The sequence below is a fragment of the Eulemur rufifrons genome, chromosome 6 (genome assembly GCF_041146395.1).
Source record: "Eulemur rufifrons isolate Redbay chromosome 6, OSU_ERuf_1, whole genome shotgun sequence".
Taxonomy (NCBI): Eukaryota; Metazoa; Chordata; class Mammalia; order Primates; family Lemuridae; genus Eulemur; species Eulemur rufifrons.
Genome location: NC_090988.1, coordinates 30779774 through 30804126, shown reverse-complemented (window position 1 = coordinate 30804126; position 24353 = coordinate 30779774). Strand labels below are relative to the sequence as shown.

At 34.8% G+C, this 24353-nt stretch overlaps 1 protein-coding gene across 3 annotated transcripts in view; it reads left to right on the top strand.

Annotated features, from left to right (window-relative positions):
- CFAP300 (cilia and flagella associated protein 300) overlaps window positions 1–23447 on the top strand; it is a 29925-nt gene extending 6478 nt beyond the window's left edge. The window contains exons 3-7 of one of the 3 annotated variants that reach the window (XM_069469022.1): window positions 2475–2550; window positions 8475–8641; window positions 15814–15986; window positions 22222–22288; window positions 23319–23447. In XM_069469022.1, coding sequence (XP_069325123.1) covers window positions 2475–2550; window positions 8475–8641; window positions 15814–15986; window positions 22222–22288; window positions 23319–23447 — 612 coding nt within the window. Of the gene's footprint in view, window positions 1–2474; window positions 2551–8474; window positions 8642–15813; window positions 16042–22221; window positions 22289–23318 lie in introns of those variants that run through there. The other 2 variants (XM_069469023.1, XM_069469024.1) reach the window with 2 other exon arrangements.
- Window positions 23448–24353: the final 906 nt, after the last annotated feature.

The window sequence follows — 24353 nt, the reverse complement described above, 5'->3', positions numbered from 1 at the left end:
TCATGGAAATCAGCAAATGCTGCAAATCAGGGATTTTTTTGGAGGGAGGGATGTCAGTTGTTAAACATTTACCAATATACTTCTTTGCCCGGCTAATTCCTACTCACCTTTCAGATCTAAACCTTAATGTTCTTTCTACATTAACCGTTCTTCCCAGCACTGAATTCTGCCTATTATGTACTTTTATAGCACCTACACTTTTTGGAACACTCATAGCATGTTACTCTCTTCCCTTTTAGTCTATAAACTCCATAAGGTCAGACACTGTGTCTATTGGATTTTAGAATTAGAAAGTCAAGGGTACTATTAGTTATGTGATGGGAGCAGGAGCCAGATACAAAGGAATGAGTGGTAGATAAAAGAAGTGAGACAGCTTAGATTCCTCTCTCAGGAAGCTATTTAGGAAAAGAGAAGGTGATCACTGAAGGGAATGTTGAAAAAAGGAAAATATTTATTATAACAATTTAAACAACAAATAACAATTCATAGGAAAAGTCAAAAATCTTAACCTAATCTAATTCCCAACCCTCTATCCCCTCAACTCAGCTCTTACCACAAGTCTGTAACCACCAATTCTGAGGTTAATCATTTGATACATATTCTCCCTTAGTTTTCTTTATGCTCATATGAATGTATACAGGTTTTATTTTGTTTTATTATATACATTACTATTAAACTATCCTCTTTTGACTGAAAATATTTATGGTTTTCCCTTAAGGTCAATACTTAATCCATTCAGGGATGTTTAGTAACTGCTATACGCCAGGGTAAGCCCTGGGGATATAGCAGTAAATAAGAAAAACAGGACCCCCTGCTGTTATGGAGCTTATATTCTTTTTTTCCAGTAGCTACATACTGTCTGCTATAGATGCACTGTATTTTATTGATGGACATTGAAGTTGTTTCCAGGTTTTGACCTTACAAAAAACAATAGTTTTTAAAAAACCCTTATATGTAAATCTAACCTGCTGGTGGTTTCAGAACCCAAAAGTAGAGTTTATTGGGTCATAAGATATGCATGTATTTATTGTTCAAGATAATAGCAATTACTTTCCCAAAATGTTAGAAAGATTCACACTTCTGCCAGCAGCTTGTGGGAGTGTCTGTTTTCTGGTCCTGTCACCAGAAATTACCAGTCTTTTTAAATTTTGGCAATGTAATGGGTAAAAGTGGTATCTTCTGGGTTTTATGTTCATTTCTTTAACTGTACTCAAAATTGAGCATCTTTTCATAAGTTTATTGGTTATTTTTATTTTTCACATGCCTGTTTGTATACTTTGATCAGCTTTGAAACAAGCTGTTGGTTTTTCTTACAAATATTGCACTTTTGTTTTAACCACTGGATATTTTAACTTCCCCTTTCTTTTTATCGTATTTGTTGCAAATATTTTCTCTCTGTCTGTTGTTTTTCTTTTATTTATTGCTCATCATGGACATTATATTTTCTGGCTGCCCAGTACCTTTTGAACACCCATGTGATTTGGAGTTAACTTCCACCCTTAATTTTTGGAAAGTCCAAGTGGAACCCCCCAAAATGCAAGGAACTCCCTTGCATTCACAGCATGAGCCTGGGACTTAGGTTTACCGATCAGGCTCATCACCACTGGGATTTTGAAGTGAGCAACTTAAGGAAGGGGGCACATAAAATCCATTCATTGGCAAAGGTGGAGGCAAAGGCATCCAGCTTTCAGGCAGGTGTAAAATAGGAGTGGCCTTGTTCTATGACCGCTCTGAACATACCTGATACTGGAAGCTAAGCAGGGTTGAACCGTGTTAGTACTTGATGGGAGAAAGTGGTAGTGGCTTCCTCTAGTACTTGATGGGGATGCAGCAAGAGTGGCAGTTTCCTCATCAGGGCAGTCCTGCAGTGATTCTGGATCATTCCTGGGTCTAACTTTGAGCCTGATGCACTCCACCTCCTGAAAATTTTCTGGACTGCCAGGGATGCTTTTAATAAAAATTGCTTGTGCCTTTTCAGCCTGAATCAGTTGCTGATGTTTGGAACTAAAACTCTTGTCTACTTTATTGTCTTTTGCCATATAGAAAATTTTCATTTTATGAAGTCAAATTTATCACTTTTCTATTACATGCCCCTGAAAAAGAATTAAATTGATAGTTACTTTTAGATTTAGATCTAGTATGTGAGTGGTTACTAAGACAATTCAGAAAACAAGATTGAAGGAAAACAAAGTTTTCAAACATTATATAACCTCCAAATATTTACTGAAAATCATTATTTTCTATTTATTAAATTAAATCCCAAAGACATCTGTACTTGGATACACAATGTCATTCATATTGTCCCAATTTAAATGTAATAAAACTTCTTTTTAAAACATTTATTATTACTTAGACATTTACCAATTCAAAATTGTGTTTTCTCCCTATTTGAATTAAATGAGATTTTATTATAGTTAATTTACCATTGTTTATAATAAAGAGTCTAACTTGTTTCCTTCAAATCTGTATTTTAGGCTTTTTTCAAACACCCAAATGTTATTCCCAATTTGAAGTTACTTTCAGATTCTTCTGGACAGTGGGTTACATTAGGTAAATAAAATTTATTTTCATCTTTTCAGGTAACTATTTTACTGTTATCACAAATTTTGCCTCCGAATTTTTATTATTAAAATACAAATTGTGAATAATGACTCATCTGTTTGATAGAAACAAAATCAAGTATGACCAACTGTGCCAGGCCTGCCCTGTATCTCTCTGCTGGGAGTCTATTGCTACTGTCCTGGCTTAGCACATAAGAGCAATTTTTCTCTCTTTTTTTCATTTGAAAGGTATTTATTTTATATCTTCCATGTACTCTGCGAGATGTGGGCAACATTAAAGCAAATAAGAGAAAACCTATACTCAAGGAACTTGTTGAGATGTTAAAATATATGTATGTGTGTGTAACAATGTATAAAAAGTGCTATCATAGAATCGGGAACAAAATAAGGGGAGTGATCAGTTCTACTCAGAGGGAAAGGAGCAGGAAAGATTCAACTGATAAGGGGATGCTTGAGCAAAATCTCAATTGGAATGGTGACATGAATTTGTGACAGATGAATAAGCCAACCATGGAACTTTTTTTATAATAATGATATATTAAATCATGGAGGAGAGAGTCTTAAGTTCTCAAAGGCAAACTTTTTAATAGTAATATTTTTATAATACATTGAAACAGCTAGAAATTTTTAAAGAAAATTACCCAAACACAACACTCACTTAAATCTCTTAAGTAACTCTCAGATCAAGGAAAAAAGTCAGAGAGTTAATAAAACACTACTTTGAAAACAAAAACATGAGCACTGTATTTTAAATTTTAGGTTGAGGTCTCTTAACAATAGAATAAGTAAAAGCAACATTCCATTTAGAAGGAGACTCTGGTTGGTATGGATTTGTACTCAAAAAAAATGCAAATTGGCCGAGCATGGTGGCTCTCGCCTGTAATCCTAGCACTTTGGGAGGCCAAGGCAGAAGGATCGCTTAAGCCTCGAAACCAGCCTGAGCAAAAATGAGACCCTGTCTCTACAAAAAATACAAAAATTAGCTGGGTGTAGTGGTGCATGCCTATTGTCTCAGCTACTTAGGAGGCTGAGGCAGGAGGACCACTGGAGCCCAGGAGTTTGAGGTTGCAGTGAGCGGTGATCGTGCCACTGCACTCTGGCTCAGGAGACATATCAAGACTCTGTCTCAAAAAAAAAAATGCAAATTGATTTTATTTTATTTTTTATGTTCAAAGACAGGGTCTTGGTTTGTCATCCAGGCTGGAGTGCAGTGGCGTGATCATAGCTCACTGCAACCTCAAACTCCTGGGCTCAAGCTATCCTCCCACCTCAGCCTCCCCAGTAGATAGGACTACAGGCATGTACCACCATGCCCAGCTAATTTTTGAATTTTTTATAAAGATGAGTTCTCACTGTGTTGCCCAGTCTGGTCTTGAATTCCTGGGCTCGAGTGATCTTTCCACATTGGCCTCCCAAAGTTCGTGAGCCACCATGCCCAAGAAAAGAAAGTAACTTTTCTTATAGTATTAGTCAAGAACAAGATTACAGACAGTTCATAACAGTTAGACTTAGTAGGTCAGATTTTATTGCTTTTGGCTAAAGACTATTGCAAAATTTAAGAACCAAAAGCTGGTACAGCATGATCTTCAGGCTGCTTACAACGTTAAACTGAGTATCTGAGCAAATATATTTACTCATCTCAAAATTTTTAAAAGGAAATAATCAGAGCCATGTATCACAGTGTTTATAAAACATTTTTACAGTAATTTTAGTTAATTCATTTGAAAAAATAAGGTTCACTCAAATAAGTTTTCAACCTTCCCCCATATTGGTACATAACACAAAATGGCACTGACTTTTTTCTAATATTTGAAGAAAGCATTGCAAAAAGAGAGGTTCTAAAATTCCACATGTGCCTGATAGGATGAATTCCAAATACTCTGAAAAGTAGAGCAGAAGGGTAGCACTCCATTTCAGAAGTAGAAGTTTTAGTAGATTGCTAGTAGTCTTCCATTAGCTCATTTTTATCTCTTACTTTTCTTTTTCTAGTATATCAGTCTTCTTTCCTCTAATTTTCCTCTGGGGACCTCTATAAGCAAAAGAAACAGCTTTTTAAAATAGGAGAAAAGACATTCTTTTGGCAAGTGTATCAGTTCTAAAGAAAGTGATGATGGAGCCTCCTTCACTATTAGCTGCACTGCCTAGATGGCAGTTGTTGAGGCTGCTTCATTCTCTCAGCCAGCTGCCATTGCCCCCTTTGTTGTGACATACTTTGTCTTTTTTCAATAGCATATAATGGATGTTTTCTATGTGCTCAGCTAAGGACATCATATACATTACTTCCTTTAATTCCCAAAATAACTCTAAGAGAGGTATTATTATATATCCCAGTTTTACAAATGAGGAGTCAGAGACATTAACTAAGTTGTGCAGCTTTGTCCAGCTGTCCAAGTCGGGTTTAAGATTCATATCCAGGCTCCAGAATTGAAGACCTTGACCATTTTCACTCTTCTGCCTCTGCCATTTCCATGTTGATGAGGTTGCTAGAAAAGTACTAATTTAAGACATCAGATAAAAAGGAAATACCTACTGTTTTATAATGCTAGTATTAAGGGGGAAAAAAGCAATGTAATTCTTAACTTTCTATATGGGGTCATAGTGATTCATAATATATCTTACAAATACTGGAGACATAATTTAATGAAATTCCTATATAACAAGTTAACATATGCTATGGAATGAATTGTGCCTCCACCCCAAATTCATATGTTTTAAGCCCTAACCCCTCAATGTGATGATATTTGAAAATGGAGCCTTTGGGAGGTAATTAGGTTTAGATGAGGACCCAACACTGTTTCCTTCGTGATGGGATTAATGCCCTTATAATAAGAGGAAGAAATACCAGAGCTCATTCTGCCATCTAAGAACACGGAGAGAAGGCAGCTTTCTGCAAGCCAAAAAGAAGGCTTTCACCAGGAACCAAATCATCTGGCATCTTGATCTTGGACTTCCCAGCCTCCAGAACTTTGAGAAATAAATGTCTGTTGTTTAAGCTACCCAGACTATGGTATTTTGTTATAGCAGCCTAAGCAGACTAATACCTATTTCGGTACAGAGAAGTGAGGTGCTGCCATAACAAATACTTGAAAATGTGGAAGTGGCTTTGGAACTGAATAAAGAGTAGAGGCTTGAGGTGCATGCTAGAAATATAGATGTTAGGGCAATTCTGGTGAGAACTCCCAAAGAAACAAGGAACATGTTATTGGAAACTGGAGGAAAGATGAACTTTGTCATAAAGTGGCAAAGAACTTGGACAAACTGTGTTTCAGTGTTTTGTGGAAGGTAGAACTTGCAAGCAATGAAGTTGGAGATTTAGCTGAGGAGATTTCTAAGCAAAATATTGAAATGTAGTGGCTTGCTTATAGTAAAATGTAAAAGGGAGATGAATTGAAGAAAGAATCATTAAGCAAAAAAGAACCAAAACTTGAAGATGTAGAAAGTTCTAAACCTATCCATATTGTAAAAATGAGAAAGCTGGTTCTGAAGAAAATGCCAAGGGTATGGATAAACAGCCCGTTTGGTAAAGAGATCATGGTGCAAGTCATAGACAAAATCACCCATTTCAAGAGAAGTCAGGAATAGAGAGAGAATTCTACCAGCAAAGACACTGTCACTTTGAACTAAAGGGGCCAGAAAAAACGAGATGAGATGAAAGCAGGCTGTCTGACTTCTTAGATCCTACAGGACCAGATCATAGAGCTATTTAAGGCAGTTCAAAGATCATCAGGGCCATCAGGGCCACTACCTCCATTTCAACAGGCCAGATAGCCTTCAGCCAAAGCCTTGGAGGCAGGGCAACCCTGCAGAACCTGGGGGCCAAGTCAGCAACATGGAACCTTGGGAGTTGGGCCACCCAGATCCTTTAGGGCCCTACTGGGTTGAGGAAAGACCTCTACCCGGGTTGAGGAAAGACCACCAACCCAGTGGGTCCAGAAGGCAGAATATCAAATCAAAAAGATTATTCTTGAGATTTAAGATCTAAGGGAATTTACCTTGCTGAGTTATGGGCTTTCTTGACACCCATCACTCTTTCCTTATTTCCTATTTCTCCCTTTTATAATGGAAATGACTATCCTATGCCTGTCCCACCAATGTATTTTGGAAGCACATAACTTCTCTGTGATTTCTTAGGTTTACAGCTGGAGAGGAGTTTTGCCTCAGGATGAATCATACCTCAAGTCTCATCCATATCTGATTTATATATTTAGATGAGACGTTAGAGTTGATGTTAGAATGAGTTAAAGCTTTTGGGGCTGTTGGAATGGAATGAATATATTTTGCATGTGAGAAGAACATGAATTTGGGGGTCTGGGGTAAAATGCTATGGACTGAACTATACCCCCAAAATTCATATTTTGAAGCCCCATGACGATCCCCTCCCCCATCAAACCCTAATTGCTTTCCAAAGGCCCCATCTCCAAATACCATTACGTTGGTAGAGTTTCAGTGTATGAATTCTGAGGGCAAACAGTTCAGTCTATAGCAAATGCTATCTTTGTGTGTCAAATTAAGTGGTTTGAATTGAATTACTCTTGCCAAACTGTCTTGCCATTCCCCAAATCAGACCTAGGACAGATTAACTAAAATGTTGTGCCCAATGTCAGTCCTGTGTCCACCAACCGATTTTCAGAAACTGTCAGGTTCTACACTACTCTTGTTCTTTGGTCTTTCTACATTACTCAGAACTACTCTATCATTTTCTATGGTCTTCTTTTCACTTTATCTAATCCCCTGGGGAGGATTTTTCCTCTGAAACAAAAGGAGCTTCTCTTAGCAGCATAGCTTTTGAAATTACTGAGGCATACACATTTCCTGGCTTTGGCATCTCTCTTGCCTCCACACTAGTCCAGTTCTGGATCAGAACGTAGAACAACAGGTCCTAGCATGACTCTAGGTAGACAGCCAAAATAGAAATGCAAACAATTGCCAGCATTACTCCTCTTAGGCACAAGCTGCTTTTAGGTCAAAGGTCCAGCAAATGTATCCCTGGAGGGGATACACCAACGGCCACCACACCTAGATTTACAATTTCCTTAGAAGTTTGAGCAAAAGAACACCACTCCCCTTATATCTGAGTGGGTACATATGTATATGTGTGTACATAAGAGACAGATTCAGTGATTGATTGAGGTAATAATAAAAATATTCACTTTAATTTTTGTGGCTTTCTATAATTTAATAGAACCATTAGTAGCAGAAAATTCATTCCTGAAAGATATATTCAGGAAATAAGTGTGGGGATGGGGAAGGTGGGTGGGGGAAAGAACTAAAGCTACAAGAAAAAAATAGACAAAATGCCATTATTTCAAATTTCTGTAATTCTGAACTTGTGATAACTTGATTAGGGCCTGGTTTGAAATGTACCTTGACTTGGAAAACTGTTTTTTGTAGTAAGCACTGTAAATAGAAATGTTTACTTTTCTTTTTATTTATTTGTTTTTTTTAGTTTTTCCTATTTTATTAACTGTAAGGGAGAAATGTTTAAATGGAGAGAAAATGTTTTCAAGATGCCCTCAAGGACTTTACAAACACCCATGAATTCAAATTTTTGTAATATGGATTATAGGGCAGTAAGCATAATACGAATCCAAAATCATATAAAGCAATCCTGTGCTTTTCCCATGCATTAAAGGTGGTCTAAGAACCCTCTACTACGCAGAAAAATGTATTTCACTTTTAAGTATTCCTAATTTACATTCATCTGGTCCTGAAATGGTGAGATTTTGTTATAAACTTTTAATGATTAAAATAAAAATTAAATAAAATCCATAAGCTAGTATATCTTTTAAATATATAAAAATATGTAATAATTGGCTGCTTCTTAGAATCTCTGCATAGTGATTTATTTTGGAAATGATTGAGAATACTAAGTTAATTTTCAATCTCTATTCTTTATAAAATATCCTTTTTCAGGAACTGAAGTGAAAAAAATTGAAGCTATAAACGTTCCTTGTACACAGCTTTCAATGTCATTTTTTAACCGGTTATATGATGAAGATATTGTACGAGACAGTGGACATATTGTTAAGTGTTTAGATTCTTTTTGTGATCCATTTCTCATTTCTGATGAGTTACGAAAAGTAAGTACAGAATTTTAAAATTTCACAGTGGAATTTTATTTCAGGAAATGCAAAATGTCAAAAACTTTTGCATGCCTAAAGCCTGTAAAATACCTCTTGTTAATAAATAATGATCAATATTAATCATTACATTGGTAGATTTCTTCTTAGCACTTTTACTATCACCTTAATTATTTGTGTATTTCAGTAGTTCTCTAGTTCTCAAATGGGTGCTACTAACATCTAATGGGTAGAGATGCTGCTAAACTCAGAGGGCAGACCCTCACAACAAAGTTATCTGGCCCAAATGTCTACAGTGCAGAGGTAGAGAAATCCTGGCTTATGTAATTAATGGCTATTTTTCTTCAATATGGGGCTCTTAACATATAAAATGAATATTTTTATATGTATTAATTTATTTTAAATGTGTTTCAAGTATGTGCCTGAATGACAAGGCTGAATACCAGAAATGTACCTCAAAAAAGCAAACTCAAACCAGAGTTAACCTCACATGATCTTGGAAAATGTGGCATTAGATTAATACTGTTGCTTTTGCCCACCATGGTGGATGGAAAGTGGGTTATTTACATATTCAAATGAATATTGTAAACATCCTTGGAGTTAAATAATCTTTTTATATCATTGCTGAAATCAACAAAGCCATTTGATTAGCTAAATTAAATTTTGTTTTAATGAAAAGTACGCTGAACTTAGAATCAGAATGTGTGGATATTACCTAATTCCTAATTACCTTACCTTGTTCCTAATTTATGATTTACAAGATAATAACCTTGGGCAAATCATTCAATCTCTTGAGCCTCAGGATCTTATCTGTACAACATGGAGATGAAAATGCCCATTCTACCTTTTCCCAAAAATCATTGAGAAAATGAGTTGAAACGCTTAAGTGCACTTTTACAAAATACAAAATGTTGTTGGAATGTATTATTAATGTGATTATTATAGTTATTGAGAGTATTAAAGGTGGTTAAAAATTTGTGCTTTGACATCAAATAAACATAGGTTCAAATCCAGGCTTTATCACTTAACAACTATGATACTTAACCTCTCTAAGCATCTGTTTCTTCATCTATAAAATAACCATAATGTGAGAATTACATGAGATAATGCATTTAAAGTGCTTAGCACAGTGCCTTGCACTTAGTAAGCTTTCCACAATATTTACAACTACTACTAACTACTACTACTATTATTATTCTCCTCCATTAGAAGAGAAGAGAGAAGTACAAGTCTAATATATTGCAAATCTAGATAGGAATGAACCAGGAAAGCTGCTGATCTACCATTCTGGGCACAGGAATCCTGTCTGTAGGAGATAGGGAGATATCCAGCCACTGTATGCATTGATCTACACTAGAGCAATATCTAAAAGTACTCTTTAATTTAGTTTAAGAAGAAAGTAAGATTAACTTACTGAGAATAACCAAACACACACAACTGAATGAGACTACATATAGTTTGCTCTTGAATTAAAGGAGGTATATTTGTATCTAACATGAGATAATATACATGCTATACAGTGGGGATCTGATATTAATTTCTACTCCTCCTTACCAAGAATAAGAAATTACTACTCAGGAAATGTTTAGTCTGGGTTTCCCTCCTTTTGGGTACTGGTAATGTCAGCTCTTCTCTCTCTGTCTTTCACTGTTCTGCTCTGGCGTAAGGATCTGAAGACCCTTACCTTTAATTTCAGATAATTCACTATCCCTTCTACAGGGAGAGCCTCTTCAATTTATTTTTAAAAAGAGTATTTATTTCCCAACAGAATACTCTGGAAAGTTTTACCCACTTTTTAATGGGATTAATCAGTTTTTTGCTGTTGAGTTGAGTTCCCTTTATAGTCTGGATATTAGTCCCTTGTCAGATTAATAGTTTATAAATATTTTCTCCCCTTCAGCAGGATGTCTATTCACTCTGTTGATTGTTTCCTTTGCTGTACATACTTTTTAGTTTAATATAGACACATTTGTCTATTTTTGTGTGTGTATTGCATGTGCTTTTGAGGTCTTAGCCATATATTCATTGCCTAGACCAATATCCTGAAGTGTTTTCCCTATGTTTTCTTCTAGTAGTTTTAAAGTTTCAGGAATTATGGTTAGATCTGATCCATTTTGAATTGATTTTTATATATGGCAAGAGGGATCTTGTTTCATTCTTCTGCATTTGGACATTCCATTTTACTAACATCATTTACTCAAGAAGATGTCCTTTCCCCAATGTATGTTCTTGGTGCCTTTGTCAAAAATCAGTTGGCTATAAATATGTGGACTTATTTCTGGGTTCTTTATTCAGTTCCATTGGTCTGTGTGTCTATTTTTATACCAATACTGTGCTGTTTTCGTTACTATAGCCTTGTAATATAATGTAAAGTCAGGTATTTAGGTCATTAAATATGAAATGTCCAATTTCAAATTAAAAGTTCAGTTTATTATATATCAAACAAGAAGCAGTACAATTAATCAAAGTGTGTGCCTAAACTATCAACACAGTTTTGCCATCTTAGTGGTAGCTTGTTTATGCCAGCAGCAAAGAAGCCTGGAGAGCAAGTGGCGATGAAAGGCAAGGCGTTTTCCATAGCTTGTTGAGAATTGGATATTTTTCCTTGCAAGAAGTGGTCGAGAACTTGGCAGAAGGGGTAGTCAGTTGGTGCAAGTTCTGGTTAATATGGTGGATGACAGAGAGTTTCCATGTCCAGCTGCTATAGTTTGAGCAGCATCATTTGTGTGATGTGGTCGAGCATTGTCTTGCAAGAGGATTGGCCTGTCTCAGTTGACCAATCTCGGCTGCTTAATCACAAACATCTTCATCATTTTGTCCAGTTGGTTGCAGTAGACATCTGCTGTAATCAACAGACCAGGTTTCATGAGGCTGTAGTGGATAATACCAGCACTGGACCACCAAACAGATACCATTAGCTTTTTTTGATGAGTATTCAGTTTTGGAATGTGTTTCGGCACTTCATTTTTATCCAATCATTGTGCTGAATGCTTGGGAATCCACTTTTCATCACACATAACAATACAGTGTAGAAATCGTTCACCTTATATCATGACAGCAAAAAAAGTCAAGCTTCCAGAAGATTTCCCCTCTGACACTCGTTTAATTCATGCGGTACCCATCTATCCAGCTTCTTTACCTTGCCCATTTGTTTCAAATGGTCCAATATTGTTGGAATAGTAATGTCAAACCTTGCTGCTAATTCACACTTAGGTTGAGATGGATTCACTTCCACTACAGCTTTCAGCTCATCATTATCCACTTTGGTCTTGGGTCACCCACGTGGTTCATTTTCAAGATTAAAGTCACCAAAATGGAACTTTTCAAACCATCGACATACTGTGTGTTTATCAGCCACATCCTTCCCACACACTTCATTGATATTTTGAGCTGTCTGCACTGCATTGTTTCCAAGACGGAACTCATATTAGAAAATAACATGAATTTTTTACTTATCCATGGTTTCACAAAAATTTCCCTAAAAAAATTTGAAAGATAATCACAAACCAAACCATGCATTTGAAAGAGTAAGGATGTACCTTCACAATAAAAATAAAACAAGCAGTGTCAAAGTGAAATGTCAAAGATATCAACTGTCAAACTTAGTACTTAAGGAAATCAGACATTTCATACTTAATAACCTAATAGTATGATGCTTCCAGCTTTGTTCTTTTTGCTCAGAATTGCTTTGGCTATTCAGGCACTTCCTTGGTTCCATATAAATTTTAGCATTGTTTTTTAATATTTCTATGAAAAATGACATTGGTATTTTGATAGGGATTACATTAAATCTATAGATTATACTGGGTCATGTGGTCATTTTAATAATATTCTCCTGATCTATGAGCATGGGATGTCTTTCCATTTGTTTGTGTCCTCTTCAATTTCTTCCAACAGGGTTTTGTGTTTTTTTTGTAGAGGTCTTTCACCTGCTTGGTTACTTTTTATTGCCAGGCATTTTTATTACTTTTTTGTAGCTATTATAAATGAGATTGTCTTCTTGATTTCTTTTTTCACTCTTTAGAAATGCTACTGATTTTTGCATGTTACCTTTTTATCATGCAACTTTATTGAATTTATCAGATCTAAGAGTTTTTTGGTGGTATCTTTAGGTTTTTCTAAATATAAGATCATGTCATCTGCAAACAGGGTCAATTTCACTTCTTCTTTTTCAATTTGGATGACTTGTTTCTTTCTCTTGCTTGATTGCTCTGGCTGGGACTTGTAGTACCCTGTTCAATAGGAGTAGTGAAAGTGGGCATCCTTGTCTTGTTCCAGTTCTTAGAGGAAAGGCTTTCAGCTTTTCCTCGTTCAGTATGATGTTAGCTGTGGATTTATTATATATGGCCTTTATTGTGTTGAGGTATGCTCCTTCTATGCCTAGTTTGTTGAGTTTTTGTCATGATAGGATGTTGAATTTTATAAAATGCTCTTTCTGAGTTTCTTGAGATAATCATATTGTTTTTGTCCTTCATTCTATTAATGTGATGTATCATGTTTATTGATTTGCATATGTTGAACCATCCTTTCATCATTGAGATAAATCCCACTTGATCATGGTGTATTACCTTTTTGATGTGCCGTTGGATTCGGTTTGTTAGTATTTTGTCGAAGTTTTTTTGCATTTATGTTCATTAGGGACATTTACTGTAGTTGTATTTTTTGTTGTGTCTTCTTTTGGCTTTGTTATCAGGGTAATACTGGCCTCAAAGAATGGGTTAGGGAGAATTCCCTGCTCTTTAATTTTTTGGAATAGTTTGGGAAAAATTAGTGTTTGTTCTTGTTTTTAGACTTGGTAGAACTTGTCAGTGAAGCCATCTGATCCTGGGCTTTTCTTTGTTGGGAGACTTTATTACTGATTCAATCTCTTTAGTCATTATTGGTCTGTTCAGGTTTTCTGTTTCTTCCTCATTCTGTCTTGGTAGATGATATGTGTCCAGGAATTTATCCATTTCCTCTGGGTTTTCCAGTGTATTTGCTCATAACAGTCTCTGATGATCTTTTATATTTCTGTGGTATCGGTTATAATGTCTCCTTTTTTGTTTCTGATTTTATTTGGATCTACTTTCTTATTTTCTTGGTTAGTCTAGCTAGTGGTTTTTTTTATTTTGTTTACATTTTGAAAAAACTAGCTTTTCATTCCACGGATCCTTTGTATTATTTTTTAGTCTGTATTTCACATAGTTCTGCTCTGATCTTTATTATTTATTTCCTTCTACTAATTTTTGTTTTGGTTTATTCTTTTCTGTTTTCTTGAGGTGTAACATTAAGTTATTTATTTGAAATCTTTCTACTTTTTTGATATAGGTGTTTATTGGTATAAACTGCCCTCTTAATATATTTTTTGCTGTATCCCATAGGTTTTGATATGTTGTGTTTCAATTTTCATTTCTTTCAAGAAATTTTTTGATTTCCTTAATTTCTTCATTGACCCATTCATTGGTCATTCAGGAGCATGCTGTTTAATTACCATGTATTTGTACAGTTTCCAAAGTTGTTTTTGTTATTGATTTTTAGTTTTATTCCATTGTGGTCTAAGAAGATACTTGGTAGGATTTCAGTTTTTTAAAATTTGTTGAGACTTGTTTTGTGGCCCGACATATGGTCTATCCTGGAGAATATTCCATGTGCTGATGAGAAGAATGTGTATTCTGTAGCTGTTGGATAAAATGTTCTGTACAAGTCTGTTAGGTCCTTTTGGTCTAAAGTGCAGTTTAAATCCAGTGTTTCTTTGACAGTCTAGATGATCTGTCTAATGCAGAGAGTGGGGTATTGTCTCTATTACTGTCCTTGAGTCTATCTCTTCCCTTAGATCTAAAAATATTTACTTTATATATCTCAGTGCCCTAGTATTGGATGCATATGTATTTACAATTATTATATCCTCTTGCTGAATTGATCCCTTCATCATTATATAATGACCTTCTTTGTCTCTTTTTACTGTCTTTGACTTAAAGTCTGTTTTACCTGATGTAAGTATAGCTATACTTGCTCACTTTTGGTTTCTGAGTGCGTGGAATATCTTTTTCCATCTTTTTACTTTCAGTCTATATGTGTCTTTATAGGTGAAGTGAGTTTCTTTAGGCAGCATATAGTTAGTTGGGTCGTATTTTTTTAATCCATTCAGCCAGTCTATATCTTTTAAGTGGAAAATTTAATCTGTTTACATTCAGGGTTTTTACTGATATGTGAAAACTTGTTCTTGTCATTTTATTAATTATTTTCTGGTTGTTTTGTATATTCTTTTTACCTTTTTTTCTCTTTTACTGTTTATCTTTGCAATTTGGTGGTTTTCTATAGTGATAGCATTTCAGTCCTTTCTCTACCTCATTTGTATGTTTGCTCTACCAGTGAGATTTGTACTTTTATATGTTTTCATAAGGGTAGATATCATTCTTTCACTTCTAGATGTAGGACTCCTTTAAGCATTTCTTATACAGCTAGTCTAGTAGTGATGAATTACTTCAGTTTTTGCTTGTTTGAGAAAGATTTTATATCTCAATTTATGAAAGATATAAGAAAATCTCCCACATCAGATCTATTTTTCTGCTTTCTGAAGGAGGTAGCAAGATCTCAGGAGAACAAGAATCAACGTAGGTAGGTGATGCGTGAAGTGATCTTATTAGAGGAGATCAGGAAACAGAGAGGTGAATATGAGGCTCCAGCACCCAAGTGGTTCAAAATAGAGTACCTGTGGGGTAAGGAGAGTAGTGACCCAAACTCTGTTAAGTGAGAGGGCTTAGAAAATGACCATTTGTGGTTAGTCTCTGGATAGAAGCAAAGATGAGAAAACTATGGGATAGAGAAGTTTGGATATTTATTTATGCTCTGATTTATTTCCAAATAAGATTTGAGGTGACCTAACACTAAAAATGCAGTTGCACTAAAACAATTACTAAACATATGAGCTAGAATAAAAAAATAAAGTGAAAGATGGGGAGACTTAACTGCTTTATTTTAAAATTTGATTTGTTCCTTTCCTTGCACATCAGTACCTAATGATAAAATGGAAGCAAATAAGTGCAGATTGCTGATTACTCTTTCCTGTTGCTTCAGGATTGGTTCTTAAAATAGGTGTAAGATTATTTTTTAGTATATAAATTGAAACTTTTGAAAACATAAAAATTAGAACCTTGAGTTATGTTACATTTAGATGAATTTTATTATCTTAGGTTTTGCTAATGGAAGATTCAGAAAAATATGAAGTATTCAGCCAACCAGATAGAGAAGAGTTCCTGTTTTGTCTTTTCAAACATCTTTGCCTTGGTGGAGCCCTTTGTCAATATGAAGATGTGATTAACCCATATCTGGAAACAACAAAGCTTATCTATAAGGATCTAGTGAGGTAAAGTTGCTAGATCACAATATGTAAATCTCTAATTAAGAGAATAAGTTATTTGTTTGATAGCATTATGCAGCATATCTTTGTGGTCATATTAACAACCAAAGTTTGTAAAAAATAACACTACCCTGACCCCTCTTATAACCTCCTCACCCTATTTCAGGCTAGAAAGATTTCTAGATTTCCCTGCCTCTCTTTTAGTTCTCAGTCTTCTCATTGTTCATCTACCTCTTCTCTCTTTGTTTCTTCATTCACACCTGTCACCCACTTTATCCCTTATTAGCAACTGCCATCTTTCCCAGCTTCCTTTATTTTTCTTACCAGGACTCCTTTTAAATCTCAAAGGAACACAAGAGATTCCTCAGGATGTTTGAGTTTGCTCAACTAATAGTAAAAATTATTACCTTTGTTCCAAAGAGATGGAAGAATTTTCATCTAGGTGTAATCTTTACCTTTCAAATTAATCCCAAAGCTATATAGTTTGTTTCAGGTATTCTAGTAGAGTTTTTTTTTTTTTTTCTTTTTGAAGATCAAATGAGAATTAAAATCTTTACAATTTTTTTTTTTTTTTTTGAGACAGGATCTCACTCTGTCACCCTGGCTGGAGTGCCATGGCACAATCATAGCTCACTGTAACCTCAGACTCCTGGGCTCAAGCAATCCTCTTGCTTCAGCCTCCCACCTAGCTGGGAATACAGGCAGGCACATGCCACCCTGCCCTGCTAATTTTTCTATTTTTTGTGGAGACAGGGTCTCATTCTTGCTCAGGCTGGTCTTGAACTCTCAGCCTTAAGCAATCCTCCCTCCTCGGCCTGCCAAAGTACTAGGATTACAGGTATGAGCCATTGAGCCTGGCAAAAATTTCTTATTTATACTTTTATTTTAACTGAAGTAAATATTCTTTGGTTGGATTTTTAAATTATGAAGATATTAGATTATCTACATAGGAAAAGAGGATAGAAAGAAGAGAAAGGAAAGGTCCTGGAGCTCAGTTATATAATTTTACTTTAATGAGAAAACAATAGTATTAGCTTTTCATCAGATTCATAATTGTTACTTTACTTATACTGAGCATTTTAATTCTCATATCCATTCCATGTGTCATATAGCTATAAAACAAACTGCATAATTTAGTTATTTTGTTTATTTAATTTATTTCTGATATGATTTTAAAAACAAAATATTTTTATAATCTGTCTCTGATTTTAATGAAAAAATTATTGTGTGAATACATAAAGATTATTGGAAGAGATATGTTAGAAACAGAATTTCAGAAAAAGCATACATATTCCTATAACAGATATATCCTGTCATAATCATTTGCAGCTCATGTGAACTTGCTAGACCACTTCTAGCACTCCCTGAATATACTCCTCTATGTACCCTAGACATACACACACACATACTACCACTGCAGTGTGTTGTGCCCCGTCAGCCACATGAGCCTGTGGAATTCCTCACTACCGTGTGCTGCAGAGGAAGAGATTCTATTGGAGATATTTGAAATAGAAACAACTTCAGAACCTAAACATTGCAGAAACTGTTTTCCCCAACATTCCTTTCCCCAGATTCTCATTTGTGATTCTCTTCTACATTTTTTGGGTGCTAAGAAAAAGTATGACTTGAAGAGTAATGGCCACTTATAAAATGAATAGCCAAAATACATGACATCTTACAGGAAGAAAAGGAATTGTCCATGGAATCACTTAATCAGGCAACAAGCAAGTGTTAATACTGTGCACAGAACTCTAAAGAGGCTACAAGAGGAGCATCAGAGAGTCCTTGGCCTTAAGGAAATTACGACAAACTAACATATTAAATAATCAGCTAGGCATAGTGGCTCACACATGTAATTCCCACACTTTGGGAGGCCAAGATGGGAGGATTACTTGAGGCCAAGAGTTAGAAACCAGCCTGAGCAACATATCAAGACCCCATTTTTACAAAATATAAAAAAATAATTAGCCAGGCATGGTGGCTATAGTGCACCTGTAGTTCCAGTTACTCAGGAGGCTAAGGCAGGAGGATCGACTGAGCTCAGACATTTAAGATTGTGCACTCCAGTCTGGGAAACAGGGCAAGACAGACCCTTCCTCTAAATAAATAAATGAATGAATATAGATGTAAAGTAACTAATCTTTTATAAGTAACATTTTTTTAAAGTAAAATTTTTTATATAATCAAATATTCAGTTATGTTTGCAGCTCTTTATGCTGTAATTAATACCCCAGGAGTTCAAAAGAGGAAATTGTCAGTGTGGTTGTGAGCAGTCGTGGAAGTCTTGATGGAATAGAGCCCCTGAAGACCAACAAGGAGGAGGGCAGTCTGTTCCCACTTTAGAGGAAATAGATCATAAGTTTGTCATTCTGGGGAGGCTGGGAAGGAGACCAGCCCAATCATAGCAGTACATCTCTTTGAGAATCATTAAATATTTGTCTGATGATCTAAGTTTAAGTATGCTTATGAATTTCTTTGCTGAAGGAGGAGGGGATATGAAATTATCTTCCCAAAGCAACTTCAGTAGAAAATTATGATCAAAGTAAATATTTACTTATTGAAGATGGCTTACTTGCCAACACAAAGAAATTGAATGAATTAAATGATTTCAGAGTTCCTTAAGGGCTACGTTGGCTTGCTTATCACATGTACTAGTTGAGGCTTTTCTAATATTAGTCATGCTGATTTGGGTCAGATGCTGTGTTATTTGATTAAAGCCATGGCATTTAGTGGTAAAGATATAGAATGGATCAATATAGCAGTTGTCAAGGAATATTTAAGTAATGGAAGCATAGGTAGAACTTGAAATATCTTTAGTAATTTTTCAGAATCCTGAGCCACATGTTCAATTAATTTTTTTTTTTTTTTTTTTGAGACAGAGTCTCACTCTGTTGCCCAGGCTAGATTGCCATGGTGTCAGCCCAGCTCACAGCAACCTCAAATTCCTGGGCGTAAGCAATCCTACTGCCTCAGCTTCCCGGGTAGCTGGGACTACAGGCATGCACCACCATGCCTGGCTAATTTTTTCTATTTTTTAGTTGTTTGGCTAATTTCTTTCTATTTTTAGTAGAGGCAGGGTCTTGCTCTTGCTCAGGCTGGTCTCGAACTCCTGAGCTCAAGCAATCCTCCCACCTCGGCCTCCCAAAGGGCTAGGATTACAGGTGTGAGCCACTGCGCCCGGCCTTAATTAAGTCATTTGTATCAGCCAATTTAACCAAGAAGGGTATTATTTCCTATTTCTTTACTTGAATATTAGGTGTTTTTGTATGCTTTAAACAAAAACATTTGCTACCTTTTTAATTGTACATGTTTTAGGTACTTTACAGTGTCTAACCTGTGCTTGCAAATAAACATCATCACTAATACATTCTAGCAAATTTCATCCTTTATATTGATAGATGTTGGGGGCACACTACAGAGTATAATTTTAGAAGTCTGGCTCAAACAAAAGGGTAAAAATGTTATTAAAATATATTCTTCCTCATCCATTATTACAGGTCCTATAAAATATACCTTTTAAATGTTTTGAAAAATGTTTTCTTTACAAAGATTAAGTTTCCTTAAGTCAAGTAGGTAATATTTTAGAACCATTTTGTTAAGAGTAAATGATCAATTGTTTTCTTACATTTCAAAAATGTATAGGCAGAAATAATTCCATAGCTACTAATGGTGCCTGTGTCTTTTCTGCTTTAGATATCGAACACATACTCTTGTCAAAGTTTCTGGAAAGTTCCCTCAAGCTACATATCCATCCCAGATGTGAAATTTTATTATTTGAACTGAGAGGCTTAGATTATAGCCTTCAGATTCTAGTTAAGCAGTGGAGCCCTTGTTTTTTAAAACAAGCAGAGTTACTTAGAATGGTCTGTACCCTGAAGATTAGAGTCAATATGGGACTGATACTCAGCAATTACCACAAATGATATTGATAAAACACAATTATTTTATTTTGAAATCATTAATATAATTATACTTTTTAAAAATATTATATGGAAATTATATTCTAGCAAACTTAAAAACTAGTTATCTGAGGATGGTGTTAATGATGGCCAAAGATCTGATATAAAGCAATTATTAGTAGACTACCATAGGGCACTAATGAATATCACCTTACATTTCGTTTTTATTCTTAAGAAATAAAGGACAGGTGAGACAGTACTTTGGCCTATAAAAAATTAGACAAATTATTTTAGAGATATTTTAAGTAATACTAATATAGGATTAGAGGTAATAGAATGGAATAATATGATTTATTTATATTAGTAACCAACTAATAATGTACAAATGGTAGTTTCTTTTTTAAATATTATACATATGATACATGTTAATATGTGTTAAGTGATTATTCAAGCATCAAATACTAAATTTTCCTCTAAGCTGATTTGATAAACACGAACTTTTACAAGGGCTTTTTTTTTCTTAGTTTTTTTTAACTGGGAGATAATTTACCTAGAGTAAAACGGACCAATCATAAATGTACATACAACTCAGTGAATTTTTACGTAGGTTTACACCATATAACTGCTCCAGACCAAGATTTAGAGTTAGATATAACCATAGACATGTTCTTTATTTTGATCTAGGTGGTTATATAGGTGTATACGAATGTTTTATATGTAGTGGTTATAGTCATCCTTGGGTAAACACGAAATTTTAAGTATAGTCTTGAACTTTTAAGCAGTATATTTTAGGCATTAGAAAAAGAAAAGAAAATGAACTTAACCTATGTCATAGAAATATTTGGAAACCAATTTAATCATGTGGTACCTGGGTTTAAGTCTGAATGAAATGTCTAGTAGAGTTGAAAAACACCTAAAAATCTTGAACTCCAAAATGGCATGGGCTGGCCACCCCCAAAAGGTACATGAGCTCAAACACACACACACACACACACACACACACACCCTTTCCGCAGAGTCCATCTTCTTCATCTCCCTCTTTTCTCTCTCCCCATTACTTTTACATATGTAGGAGAGAAGTAATACTTTCACCTGATAAAGTGGAGAAGAGTGTATTTTCCTTTAAATTTTACCTACACATGTATGATACCTTTGATCCATATGTATTTATAGAATGTGCAGGTATGGGATAAACAGCTGATGTGTAGGGGAAAGAGGACTGGACTCTGAGTCATCTGGAGTCTATTCCAGAAATATCATTTATATTTATATTGTCTTAATTATATCACATAGCTGCTCTAGTTCTGTTTTCTGTAAAATTGACAAAATAATGTCTATGTCACTTGGTTGTGTGATCTTTAAATGAGATATATGGAGATATTTTGCAAACTGTAAAGCATTATAAATATAAAATATATATAGGTAACAAATATATAAATCTATATCTGTAGCTTATTTCTTCAATCCTCAGTTTACTTCCTCACTATATATTGCACAGGTAATCTTTGTGGGGAGAGTAACTGAAAGAAAGCTACTGAGAGACAATTATGTTTAATATGATAAATTTAGCAACGTTTAATTTAAAAAATAGTTTTCATATAGATTATCTCAATTAATTTTCAAAAACTAGAAGGAACCACATTATGCCCAGCTTACATATGAGAAAACTGAGGTTCAGAGAGATTAATCTTGCTCCAGGTGAAAACAGATCAGTGGCAGAACTGGCATTTGTATTTAGGTTTTTAATTCTTCAGTTTAGTATGCTTTTATCTATGCATTACAGCTGTCTACATTTCAGTCTGACCTTTTTTTTTTATGTATTTTCTTTTTTCTTTTTTTTTTTTATTTCAGCTCATTATGGGGGTACAAAAGTTCAGGTTATACATATTGCCCATGCCTCCCCATCCCCCCGAGTCTGAGCTTCAAGTGTGTCCATTCCCTAGACAGTGTACATCGCACTCATCGTGTAGGTATGCACCCATCCCCTCCCCTCACCCCATCCCCCCCAGTCAGAACTTCAAGCGCATCCATTCCCCACAATCCATACTTATTCAATAATTGTCTCTGTGGCCTGGGAGGGTCATTTCATCATCTGAGTCTCAGACTGATCTCAAACCTTTTAACTATAAAATTCAATTTTCTGCTATTTCAATTCAGTTGACCTTGCCCATCCTTGGATGAAGCATCAGATGCCATTGTTTCAAAACACTTTAATTGGATATTGTGTATTTCCATGTTTTATATGAATAAGAACACTTAAATACTAAAAAGGATCATTACTTAAAATGTATTATATCAATGCTTATTATATGTTAAATGTACCCTTTTTCCATTTTTTTTAGTGTTCGAAAGCATCCTCAAACCAAGAAGATACAAATTACCTCTTTTGTCTTCAAAGTTACAGCCTATGTAAGTGTGAGGGAAAATTTGCCAGCAGATAATTTAACTGCTTGTTAGTAGAGACATTACAATTGGAATTAACAATTAGGACAATGTTATGCCTAGGAGAAAAGACTTTGATATTTAGGGTTTTGTTAAAATTAAAAGTTGATAGAGTATGCTTTTGTTTGGAGAACAGTTTGAACTTTTTTCTTTGGCTTCCTTTCTGTCATCTGTGTCTAATAATATTCCTGCTTATTTTAGAGCTAAATCTGTGACTCCAATGGAGTAGAACACAGTTCTCTAGTCTGTTAAACCATAATTTATAGGGCAAATAAGTAAGAATGCCATAAATATCTTTATATCACAGAATCTGATAACTTGAATTTTAGTATCATACAAAAGATTTTATTACTTAGGAAGCAGTCTTGAAGTATCTTCATTCAATCACTTAATAAATATTTATTAAATATCTACTGTGTATCAGCTAGGTCACAGTGATAAACAAAAGAAACAATCCCTGCCCTCATAGTACATAGGGACCATGTTCTAAAAGGAAACAAGATAGAAGAAAATTGCTAAATAGAAATTTTATAATATTAGCATTTTAAAAGCCCTTTTTTAAAATGATGGGATTTCCCTTTGGACTATAAAGTTCCTTAAGGACAAAAATTATGCATGTATATATATAGAACATATGTGTTCCTATCATAGTAGACTGAACTGTCAATAAATATTTTAAAATATTAGCTAACTGCAAATTTCTGTCAAAGATTTTATGTATGTTTTATGATATTTTGACAGAAAATATATCATAGTAGAATATGTTGCTTATCACTTAAATGTAATTGTAAGGCCAGGTGCAGTGGCTCAAGCCTATCTGTAATCCTAGCACTTTGGGAGGCAGGAAGATCCCTTGAGCCCAGGAGTTTGAGGATTTAGTGAGCTCTGATCAGGCTACTGCACTCCAGCTTGGGTGACAGAGTGAGACCCCATCTCTAAAAAAATAAAAAATAAAATAGTAGTTGTATACTAAATAACTTAGGTTTATCTTTTTCAGGATTCTGCTGGTATGTGCTACCCTTCAACAAAGAATCATGAACAAACATTTTCTTATTTTATTGTGGATCCTATCAGGCGTCACATTCATGTTTTATACCACTGTTATGGCGTGGGGGAAATGTCTTAATGCTCTTTCAGATTATCTACTATATTTGCTATTTTTTATTTATCATTTTTCTATTTTAATACTAATTTATATATAAGTATTTACTTTGCAAATTAATTCAAACAAATGTGAAGAGCCTACTTAGAGCAGAAGAAAGCAAACACCAGGATGCCTTTCTTTAAATTTGCCTGGAATACTAACCAGGAATCAAATTTCATCTCTAATAAAGTCTATACCAAAAAAGTTGTGGAATTTTTAAAGAAAGTTACAAGGAACTAAAAATCTAGTTCATATTTGTTGCATTAAAGTTTAGGTGAGTCCTCAATTTTCCACGTGTTTTATTTTAGAAGCTGATGAATTCTGGATTGAAATTGTAGCAGAAAACTAAACATCTCTACCACTGGTCATTAATATGAATTGTTAGTTTTTTTGACCTGTTTCATTTAATAACATTTCTTCACTGTATAAGGGTTTATATCTCTAGAGCTGGGGAAAGCTTAACTATCCTTTTGCTTCATTTATTCTACTTAAAATTCTCAATAAAAAAACAATGTTCTGAAAGTAATTGTAAACTTTTTATCATATAATAGATTAAAACTGCAGCAGTTCCACAGCTAATACAAGAGCTACATGTAAACAGAGAAAGTTGCCCTGATGGCATTATGAAATAGGCAAGAGTGAGAAGCAAGTTGTCCTAGTACTGTCTCTCTTTGCAGTCATAGAATGAATGTATAACTTAGTGGTTTTTTTTTAATGGAAAAAGGAAAAAGTGATTGACATATATCCCATAGGTGATGGAGAGGCTGCAAGAATTGAGCCTTGGAGGATGAGCAAGTTTGGAATATGTGTTTTTGTATTGTAGAAATAAAGATGATAATCTTGGATTTGAAACTGGATTTGAATCTGGAAGGCAGTTGGCAATTTCGG